Here is an 11438-nt window from a genome sequence, read left to right as displayed (position 1 = left end):
TCCTAGTTGGCAATGCTTTTTTTCTTTTTTTTAATAAGGAGCAAGAAAATTTGGAAAATGTGTGTAAAGTCTAGATTATTTCAGAAATCCTTATCAGACAGAATAGTGCTGTCCTTGATCAATAGGAAATAAAAGAATAGGCTCTCCATCTTTATTGCACATTCATCTAGCTTTGATATATCCATTTCTACAAGTCAAGTTATAACAGAAAGCTCGTTTTTTCCTTGAGAATACCTACATTTTTACAGGCAGGCGGTTATTATATTTATCATTTATTGTGAAAGACCTAAAAGTTTGTGTGACTTGCCCATGTTTCACCTAGACCAGTGTTTTTTTTCTCACCATGAAAACTTAAAGAAGCTTGGACTTCAATCTCCAGAATTCCCAAGTTAGGCTAAAAAGTCGACAAATATTGATGTAATCCTGGAATATTCTGAATCTCATTTGCTTTTTCTAACAAGCTGAAAACTTCGGAATGATATTACTACAATATAGGAATGGACTCAGGATTAATTCAGCCTGAGGCCAATCGTTTGATGGAATTTAATTATTAATATTTTAAAAAACATATATTGGTATTTTAAAAATACGTCAACATTATAAATACATTCAACATTATAAATATATCAGATTAATTATAATAAAATTATAAACAGAACTCTGAAAAATTTTAACGTACGGCTCCTTTATTTTAAAAAAAGGAAATCAGTAATGACCCACAAACCATATGAATAATCCACTACTGCAATTCATATAAACATTTTTCTTTCCAATATTAAATAGTAATTTTTAAGACAGGATTAGGACCAGAAAAATATACTTATTAATATCTTGATCAGTTGATTCCAAATGCCAGTCAAGGGCAGTATCTTTAACATACAGGAGTTCATCCAAAGCCATATTAGCCATCTTTTGAGCTTCAAAGAAAAGTAAACAATTGCAATTTTCTTTAGTATAAACAATTACCAGATTCCAATTTGTTTGCTTAATATCTTTACCTCCATTTAATGTACAAACAATTCTAGAGACAGGTAGTGGAAAAAAGTAACTTACAACCTTTCTCTCATAGAACGCCCAGAACAGAGTTCCGGCACCTTTTTTGGATGGAACCTTGTAGGGTACGCAAGGCAGGTTGTATGACGTGTGTGAGTTCCGGCACCTTTTTTTTTTTTTAGAAAAAAAGCACTGCTTACAACAGTCCTCACACTTATGACCATCACAGCATCCTCATGGTCATATGAACAAAATTTGGGCACTTGGCAACCTGCATGTATTTATGATAGTTACAGCACCGCAGGGTCATGTGAATCACCTTTGCAGCCAGCTTCTGACAACAAAGTCAAAGGGAGATGTAGGATTTGCTTAACGACCACATGATTCATTTAACAACTACAGCAATCCACTTAGCTGTGGCAAAAAGGTTGCAAAATGAGGCGCAAATCAATTAACAATTGCCTTGCTTAGCAATGGAAATTCTGATCTCAATTGTGGTTGTAAGTCGAGGACTACCTATATAGAAAAAACAAAAACTGCATGGTGAGAGTAATTGGTCCAAAATCACCCCATATAGTCACGAAGACTACACTATATGCAATAACAATGATAGAATAGAATAACAGAATTGGAAGGGACCTTAGAGGTCTTCTAGTCCAACCCACTGCTCAAGGAGGAAAACTCTATACCAGGGGTGTCAAACTGCCAGCCGTGGGCTGGATGCGTCACACGGAAGCCGCGCCCATCCTATTGCCAGCAATGGCAAAACAGTCGCAATATGTCACGTGACTTCGCGAGTTTCACATGTCTGCCCTATACCATTTCAGACAAATGGCTGTCCAATTTCTTCTTACAAACTTCCAGTGTTGGAGCATTCACAACTTCTGGAGGCAGGTTGTTCCACTGATTAATTGTTCTAACTGTCAGGAAATTTCTCCTTAGTTCTAGGTTGTTTCTCTTCTTGATTAATTTCCATCCATTGCTTCTTGTCCTGCCTTCAGGTGCTTTGGAGAATAGCTTGACTCCCTCTTCTTTGTGGCAGCCCCTGAGATATTGGAACACTGCTATCATATCCCCCCTCATCCTTCTCTTTGTTAAACACTAGTCCTTCTTTTCATTAAACTCTAGTCCTTCTTTTCATTAAAAGAAGATGAAATAGTCAGTAAGAGACTACAATACACTACTGAGGAAATGGCCTTAGTTTATTGAAATGTAAGAAGCCTTCCATCCTGAAGTCCAAAGAAAACCTACATCTGTTTACCAACTAGAAGACCTATTGGCTGTTCTTCGACTATCTCTAAAATGACTTGGTTGCTCTCTATGATTGGCCTTTCTAGGAAGTGTCTCGATCTCTATCATACAACCCGCTCCGCACTTATAGGGCGATACTAGTCGCTCCTCCTAGCGTGGTCGCTCTCGCGCAGGCGCAGTAGAAAGAAGGCGTGCATGTGGGAAGCCTCTTTTTCCGGGCTTCGGAGGCGCAGGAGCTCCGTGGCGGCGGTGGGAGAAAACCGGAGGGCTGAGCCATGCCTAAAGGGGGAAAGCAACACCACGCCCAGGAGGAATGGATCGGGGACGGGGAGGAGAAGACATGCCCCGTGCAAGGAGCTGGAGGTGCGATTAAGGTGGCCGGGTTGGAGGGAGGCTTCAACAGGGATAACCTGGAAGAAAAGCTCAATGCTGGGAGACTCTTCAGAGGCCTCTCTCGGAAGTTGGGGTGGAAGAGTTTGAAAATTTGGGAAAATAAAAAGTGGGGAGAATAATCCCCCTCCCTGCTTCATAAATAAGTTTATAGCCATAATACCAAAACAATCTGAAATAAATAACCGCTTTTCGAATAATTGTACATTTATTCAGAAGTAGGTTCATACGTAGTCCTTTCTAGAGGCTGGGCAATAAGTTCTACTGTAAGTAGCATTTTTTTAAAAAAGAATTTTATTGGATTTTGTAGGGTTAGGAATAAGATGGTGTCGGGAATGGGGTTAGGGTTTAAGCTGGGGTTGGGGTAGGGTTTGGGATTTGGACAGGGTTAGGGTCAACATTGGGGCTATCCCCCAATAAAATTTTCAATATTTTGCAAACAGAATATTGCCTGGGTACATATGTATAGTTAACAATAAATAATATAGTAATAGATAACAATAGTAAGTGTAATTGGTTGTCATAAACAATATTAATTAATCAATTCATAACCTTATTAGTATGTATTCAAAATAACATATCACATTCCTTTCTCAAGTAGCATTCCTAATATAGACGGAGGGTTATAACAAAGGAAAAACTTAAGTAAACCTAAGTATGAATGTATTTGTGTTTAGTCTCATGACATTTTTCTTCTCTCCATATGTCTAAACCAGCCCCCTCCTTCCCCTCTCCTCCTTTTCACTTATCTAATTCAGTTTTCTCTAGCAATTGAGCCTGAAATTTCTGTTGTGTTAAGTGAATTTTGCCTCATTTTACAACCTTTCTTGCCCCAGTTAAGTGAATCTCTGCAGCTAAGTTAGTGACACAGTTTTTAAGTGAATCTAACTTCCTGATTGACTTTGCTTGTCAGAAGGTTGCAAAAAGTGATAACAGGACCTTGGGACATAGCAGCAGTTATAAATATGAACCAGTTGCCAAGTGTCCGAATTTTGATTACATGATCTCAGGGACTCTGCAATGGTCGTAAATGTCCAAGCCACATTGGTTGATATGGTGAGTTTTAGTCAAGGCTGGGAAGGGGTGACATGAATGTAGGTAGATAAGGTCCCATGACTATTTTTAGAGTGCTCCTGACCTGTGAGATGCACATTTACACTTTATCCAAAAAAAGATACTGAAGGGGCTAAAACTGAGTAGTATGTGTTGTTATATTGGAAACGTACCTGCAGTGACTGTGGCCAATAACAAACTAGGATAACTGCTTCAGAAAAGGCCAATACACACTGCATGATCTTTAACCAATTGAACAATTTGTTATTTAACTGATATTTAATTCAACTTCTCATTTCCTAGGGAAAAGTAAGGAGGCAAACATTATTTTGGCCAGGCTGATAAATATTCTGGATAAATATTGCAGTCCACCTAACCCAAAAGATATATTTGTTCATCAGTGTGGCTATATAATAACATATTGAGATTTTGTGTTACGCTGTAGACAGAGTGCTTCACATGCTCATTTTGGGTTGGTACGATTAATTCTGGTTGGAATTAATTCCAGTTAGATGGACTGAGAAAGCAGCTTGTAGCACTCTTTGTTCGTAGTAGTTGGAGAGACACTTGCTGACTTGTAGCATCTTTCATCAGTTATGCTAAGATCTTCCATATGTTGTTTTAACTACTATCATTCTCATTCCCACTTGGGAGGACTGCATGAGTCTATCCCAAGTGATATATATTTATAATGAGAGGATGAGAACTTCCTGAGGGCAGAGAAGGTGAACCAAACTGGATTATTTCTTACTTGAGAATTGCAGGTTTTCTGCTGAAGCCCCAAATACTTGAAATTTAGGCTATGGCCATCCTAGAGTCCCATAAATCTCCTTGAGTTTGGTTCCACAGAGCCTAAATTTCCCTCTTTCCTCTCCTATTCTCTTCTTGCCAAAACCACATAGTTCCTCCTGATCCTAATTCTTATGTAAGACATCTTTCTCAATCTTCTTTCTGCCCTCTGTAGCTGTACTGGGTTGTCTCCCATGTCATGTTGCCATTAAATTTCTTCCATATGTACCCACAACTTTCCTAGAATCTCCGTTGTTACCTTTCTCTGTCTTTCCTTCATTTAGTCATCTCTGTAATCCTGGCTCCTTTTTTCGAGCATAGTATACAAAATTATTTCTTCATACCTAGCGCAATATACAAATTTCATCATCCTTAGCATGGTTGATAGGAGTTGTAGTTCAATGCATTTGGGAGGTACTAAATCAGTGGTTCTCAACCTGTGGGTCGGGACCCCATTTGGGGTCGGACGACCATTTCACAGGGGTCGCCAAACAATGCAGTCCGCCATTTTTCCCCCCTTTTCCTTAGCTGTGCTACTCCCTTTTATTCTATTGGCTTTTGAAAGCCAATAGAATAGACTCTCTTGAATAGAGTCTAATTCTATTGGCTTTCAAAAGCCAATAGGAATTGTCCAGGCTGACTCTGCCCTGCTGAGCCCATCAAAAGTCCCATTCTGCAAACGGTGCTGCACCAGTTGAGTAGTCCTCGACTTACGACCAGTTGAGTAGTCCTCGACTTACAACCGGTTGGAGGTCGTGGCATTAAAAAGGTTGAGAACCACCGTACTAAATGAAGAAGGTTGCTATGATTGTTTCCTGTTCTAAAAAAAGGGAAAGAGTCCTTGGCAAGATCTGAAGTGTCAACTCCATTGATTCAGCATTTTTAATACAAAACAGAAACGTGCTTACTGAACAACTCCCAAAAATTTCTTATCACCGGACATTATAGCTGTCATTGGACTTCAGCAACTTCTGGAGATTCAGCAGATTCCCTGGAGAGCTATGCCAGTTTTGTGTGGCCCAATGAAATGTTTGTTAATTTCATCCTGAGCTCCTGTTGTAATGGTCTAATATTGTCCTGGAAATTTGTCAGCTCCAAATTACAAATACATAGGCATTTGGCTTGGAACAGAGCTGGCAATTATATTTATTTTCCAGCTGGACTCCTGAACATTTAACAGCTGTCACTGCCGTAATCTTTTTCCTAAGTCTGGGATGGGGAAAAAAAGTTTCAACCCTTCTGCATGCTGCTTTTAAAAGATCCTGATAGCAAATACATATAGATCCTGGAAGCAAATACATACAGAGTTACAAACTTTTGCCGATATAAACAAACCTGTCTGTAGCTCCAACTTTAAAAGTCCTGGAAGATGGGATATAGTTTACAGTGAGCCTCATACATACGCTTGGCAGCCCCATTGCAGTCCCGGGTGACTGAGCATATGCCATTTTGGACACTATCCTGTCTGTTCGCCAATCTTGTGTTTAGTTTTCAGTGTTCAGTTTGCACTGTTCTTTGGTGACTATGATTTATAGTATGTCTAGAATTACACGTAAGAATGATAATTGGGGGGGGGGGTAGTACTAAGAGGCATCAGTCCATCACAATGGAAACAAAAATGTGAGAAACTTGCCATATCAATTCCAGAAAATGGACCTAAGCCATCACCATCAGGTATTCTGACACACACTCCAGTTATGTAAATTGAGAACCCTGCCCTAGATTAACAATTAAACAAAACAAGCAGGTGCTTAGGGCACCAAAGGAAGAGCGCATTCACAAAGGCTTGGCGAGCCAATTTGTTGTTGTGTTGAATGTGCCAGAAACTAGGACACTAGATCTCCCTTAGGCTTGAAAGCCAGCTGAGTGACTTTGGACAGTCACTTTCTGTCAGTTGAACTCATCTCACAATATTGTTGTGGGGGAAAATAAGAGGCAAGAGTATTAAGATAAGTTGGCCACCTTGAGTAATGGGACAAGAGATGGGATAAGAATCTAATACTGTAGTAATACTTTAGGCCTGTGGTGGCGAACCTATGGCACGCGTGCCAGAGGTGGCATGCAGAGCCCTCTCTGTGGGCACGCATGCTATCGCCCCAGTCCTACGCCTTCAGTTGGGTTTTATAAAATCTTTTCGCTTTAGGCCTCCACTGCCATGTGCACAAAAAAAAAGGTTCAATCAATCAATTTCAACTTCTTGCAGGAAAAAAAAGATCTCGCAAAGTTGGAATTGATTGGTTGAACATTTTTAGTCCTACCCAGTCTGCCGTTACCACTGCAGCCATGCCCACCCAATGGGCCATGCCCACCTAATTGGCCACACCCACCCAATGGGCTATGCCCACCTGGCACCCAACAATACATAAGTGGGTTTTAGGTTGCAGTTTGGGCACTCGGTTTCTAAAAGGTTTGCCATCACTGCTTTAGGCGCTTAGATGACTTTGAAATGAGTCATAAACTACAGGTAGTCTTCAATTTGCAACCATTCATTTAGTGACCATTTGAAGTTGCAACATCATTGAAAAAAGCGAGTTATGGCTGGTTTTCTCTTACGGCCATTGCAACATCCCCATGATCATGTGACCAAAATTCAGATGCTGGTCAGTCAGCTTTTATTTGTGACAGTTGCAGTGTCCCGAGGCTATGTGATCACGTTTTGTGACCTGACCAGCAACGTCACTTAACAACCGTGTTACTAACTTAACCACTGCAGTGATTCGCTTAACAACTGTGGCAAGAAAGGTCATAAAATGGAGCAAAATTCACTTAACTGTCTTGCTTAGCCACTGAAACATCAGACTCAATTTTAGTCCTAAATCAAAGGCTACCTGTATGTTGGTTTGGCTTTTTGTTTTTTAAAGTACTATATTTGGTTTAGATGCTTAGAGCGGTATTTGTGAAAATCCCCTAATTTTATACACATGACGACAATTCTGGGAGGCACAGTAATTGTGATTGATTCAACATCTCTTAGGTTCCATGGTTCCTTTCAACTCTGATTCAAATAAAGCAGGGGTCTTCAAACTTGGCCCTTTTATGACTTGTGGACTTCAACTTCCAGAATTCCTCAGCCAGCAACTCTGGCTGAGGAATTCTGGGAGTTGAAGTTCACAAGTCATAAAAGGGCCAAGTTTGAAGACCCCTGAAATAAAGACTTCAACCTGCAGATTCCATCCAATACTTTAATCTTTATATCACACTGGCTCATACTTTGCCAAGCACAAGAAATGTTTTTCAGTTTGCCAGTATTCCCATCTTCCTATTCTCATTCTGTTTTGGTTGGACACCGAACCAAATGGTGCAAGTCTTGGAGCTTCTTCAGAACAATGGTACTTTGCAACTCTCATTTTGACTTTTTTGTTTGTTTGTTTTTGTTTTGATTTTTTTGTTTGTTTGTTTTTGTTTTTCTTTCAGACAAATTGGTAAAGAAGGGAAAGAAGGATAAAAAGACGAAAAAATCAGTAAGTTTTGGTCATTGCTTAAAAGTTTTACCACAGGTATTTTTAATCAAGAGAAACTAGCTTTTCTCATTAGCAATAGCACTTAGACATATATGCCGCTTCGTAATGCTTTACAGTCTTCTCTAAATGGTTTACAGAGTCAGCATATTGCCCCCAACAACCCAGGTCCTTATTTTATCAATCTTGGAAAGATGGAAGGGTGTTTTGTAGTCTTTAGGGTTTCTGGAAGTCAAAATTGTGGAGCAAAAATCAAGCCCCCGTCTTAAAAATGTTTCTCTGTATCCCTTAAGAAGTACCCTTATCACAGTTCTTTAAATACAGATCTGAGTGTCCGATATAAGTTGGGGTAAAAGCTCTTTGTGCATGGTTTTACCCAGATTGAACCCTGAACTTTGATTCCTGTAATTTCAGTAAGACACAAAAAAGACACAGGGACGGGGCCCAAAAGAAATTATTTTGCAATTGTTAAGAGCTGCCTAGGATCAGCTAGGCATCAGTGTGTGAGACAGAAGGCCATCTTCCTGCTTTAAATAAATTCCATCATCCTTTTGGTAGGTTAAGGAGCGCTATCCACATTACTCAATGCAGTATTCCTTTTTACATTTCTTTTCTAAGCCCAGAATGAGCACAGTCAAAATACAGGGACTCCTCAACTTACAACACTACGTTTAGTGGCTGTTCGAAGTTACAACCACGCTGAAAAAAGTGACTTATGGCCATTTTTCACACAACTGTTGCAGCATCCCCATGGTCACGTGATCAAAATTCAGATGCTTGGCAAATGATTCGTATTTATGACGGTTGCTGTTCCCCGGGGTTACGTGATCCCCTTTTGCAACCTTCCGACAAGCAAAAGTCAGCGGTGCAGCCAGATTCACGTAACAACCGTGTGACTAATTTTAACAACTGCAGTGATTCACTTAACAACTGTCTCAATTAGCAACAGAAATGTTGGGTTCAATTCTGGTCATGAGTCGAGGATTACCTGAACGTGGCACTTGGTTTTGTAGGTGATGGAGGAGCTAAAAAAATAAAATCAGTGCCTTAAATCTTGCAGAAGTTTAATGTACTCCTTTTCGTTAGTGAAAAGCCTAATTCCATTCCTTCCCAAATTCTGTATTCTCTATTTGGAGACTTTTATAAGGAACATAATGTCCCTATTACTGTACTTTAACTCAGGGGTCCCCTGACAGGCTGGCCAGTGTGCGCACTCACCCCCACTCGCACTAGAGCCCACAGACCTGTTTGCGCATGCGCACGGGGCTAGAAGCAGTGATGGCTAGTGCCTGTGCAAATGGGGCTGCTAGTGCACATGGCTTGCACAGCCCATTTGCGCATGCACATGGCAGTAGCAGAGGAAATGGCTAGCGCACGTGCGCATATGCAGACGGGCTGCTAGCTCTGTGTGGGTTGCGCGGCCCATTTGCTTGCATGCAGGGCTAGCAGAGGCAGCAGCTGGCCCCTCTGCACATGCACAAATGGGGCTGCTAATGCTGTGCAGGTGTGCGTGGCCCCATGTGTATGTGGGTCTGAAAATTTCCCATCTGCTCCCTTTCCCTCTGGGCCGCTGGCATGAAAAGGTTGGTGACCTCTGCTTTAACTTATCCCCAAGGCACCTAAACATTGTTCCATCCATCCTATCATGGCATCAGCCAAATGTCATCCTCCCGGAAATCCTGAAAGTTCCTGCACCCATCTCCTTACAGTTCCCAAGTGCCAGAAAGTAACACACCCTTGCAGTAGGAGTGGCAGGGTTAGAAATATCTTATTGCTCTGTGGTCATCTTTCTGCCACTTGATTTCCCCCAAATTTCTTTCCTGTGCCCCAAGTTCTTCGAGGAACTGGCTGTGGAGGAGAAACACTCCAGCGAGAATCAGACCGCAGAGAAAGAAAAGAAGGAGCAGCAACAGCAACAGGCAGGTCATTTCCAAAGCATCTCATGGGGTAGGTCCTCGTGGACCTTGTAGTCAAGTCGTTACTCTGTTGAGGGTAAGCAGGTTGCCCATCCCTTGACCGTCTCTTTTTCTGGGGGTGGGTCTTTTGCCTACAGCAGCAGCAGCAGCAGCAAAAGAAGCGACGAGACAAGAAAAAAGAGCAGAAGAAAAAACTGGCAGCAGAAGAAGAGGATGAGGAGGAGAGCCAGCTGATTGAGAGGTTGAAGAAGCTGTCTGCCCAAGCCAGTGATGAGGATGAAGAAGGTGGGAGGCTGCGGTTTTCATTCTGCTTTTCAGACTCCGGTTATAGGGGGTCAGCCTTGGCGGGGTGAGGACCTCCTACCATTTAAGCTTATAAGTGGCTGAGGCCATGGAAGATTTCAAGGCTCCTGCCTGAGACCTCACAAGGTTTCATGGATGAGTGGCAAGTTCTTGCACGATTTCAGGCAAGTTTGCCGAGAAATGGATGCCTTCTTCAAGACCACCATCCTCTGCCAGTTGGGGTATGAACTGGAGTTGTAGTCCAAAGCACTTTGATTGGGGAGAATGCTCGAGTGTGTCTTTCAGATTGTGAGCTTGATCCTGTTTACAGTCTCTCTCTAGGTTACAACCCAGTGTGACTTTTTTTTTTTTGCTTCTCTTCCAGTGCCCATTCCTGTCACCAAAGGAGGCAACAAAAAGAAAGTAAGTTCCCGGATGCTTGCAAAGTACTTCTTTGATGGACAAGAATGAGAAGTGAAAATGGAATGAGTTACTTTATGAAGAACAGAGTTTGGATGCAGGAAACTAACTTTTGCAACCTGTAACTGTCTAAAAAAAGATCAAGTAATGGAAAGTACAAAATGTTGTTCTGCACAGCTTATGCCCTCCAGTGAACAAGGTGGTGCCCGGGTGAACCCCGTCTACTGGCAGATATTTTACTCCTAGGACACATCAGTCTATGTGGCCCCTGAAGCTGTTGCTGGGGAAAGGAGTTAGAAGGAATTCAGAATGTGTGGTCAGAATAAACATAACTTAAATTGGGATGGGTATAATTAATTAAGGAGATGCGCATAATAATTAAACATGACTTCTAGATGTTGCTGAACTTCCATCCCAGCTGGCTGACATTCAATTCCACATTTAAAGAAAAAGTAATCAGATTAGTGGCCTTTCTTCCTATGTAATGGTAATAATTTGGGAGGAAATTAATACAGTTTGAAAATTATTGTCATGTTCATTAAGATCATGATGTCATTGGCAGTTGTGAGCCATTTAATGATCAGGATTTTGTTATGTCTTTAGGCAAAGAAAAGTGCTTCTGATCATATTCCTAACCCAATACTAGACAGCCACTAATGGAGTCTGTTCAAATTATGTTCCTTGATAGTATTCCATGAGAGACTAAGGAAGAAAAAAAAAAAGGGGGGGGGGGAGTTCAACCAATTTTTTGTTGGTAGACTATTGTGTCTTGATCAGATTCTGTGACCTGGAAAAAAAAAATGGGGCCAGTTCATTCTGGTGCCTAGATTCCGTTCCCTGGTTCTTTTCTAGACATTCTTCTCTCAAGTTTTTTCTCTCCTTGTCT

The 11438-nt window shown here is 41.2% G+C and overlaps 1 protein-coding gene across 2 annotated transcripts in view; it reads left to right on the top strand.

Annotated features, from left to right (window-relative positions):
- Positions 1 to 2439: 2439 nt before the first annotated feature.
- ABCF1 (ATP binding cassette subfamily F member 1) overlaps positions 2440 to 11438 on the top strand; it is a 41801-nt gene continuing 32802 nt past the window's right edge. Inside the window, exons 1-5 of one of the 2 annotated variants that reach the window (XM_039341873.1) lie at positions 2440 to 2607; positions 7891 to 7937; positions 9767 to 9853; positions 9991 to 10135; positions 10518 to 10555. In XM_039341873.1, the coding sequence (XP_039197807.1) occupies positions 2520 to 2607; positions 7891 to 7937; positions 9767 to 9853; positions 9991 to 10135; positions 10518 to 10555 (405 nt within the window). In that variant the 5' untranslated portion in view covers positions 2440 to 2519. Of the gene's footprint in view, positions 2608 to 7890; positions 7938 to 9766; positions 9854 to 9987; positions 10136 to 10517; positions 10556 to 11438 lie in introns of both variants that reach the window. The other variant, XM_039341872.1, reaches the window with a different exon arrangement.

Source organism: Crotalus tigris, unplaced genomic scaffold (genome assembly GCF_016545835.1).
Source record: "Crotalus tigris isolate CLP2741 ecotype Arizona unplaced genomic scaffold, ASM1654583v1 scf7180000017773.841730, whole genome shotgun sequence".
Taxonomy (NCBI): domain Eukaryota; kingdom Metazoa; phylum Chordata; class Lepidosauria; order Squamata; family Viperidae; genus Crotalus; species Crotalus tigris.
This window is presented reverse-complemented; position numbering and strand designations above follow the sequence as displayed.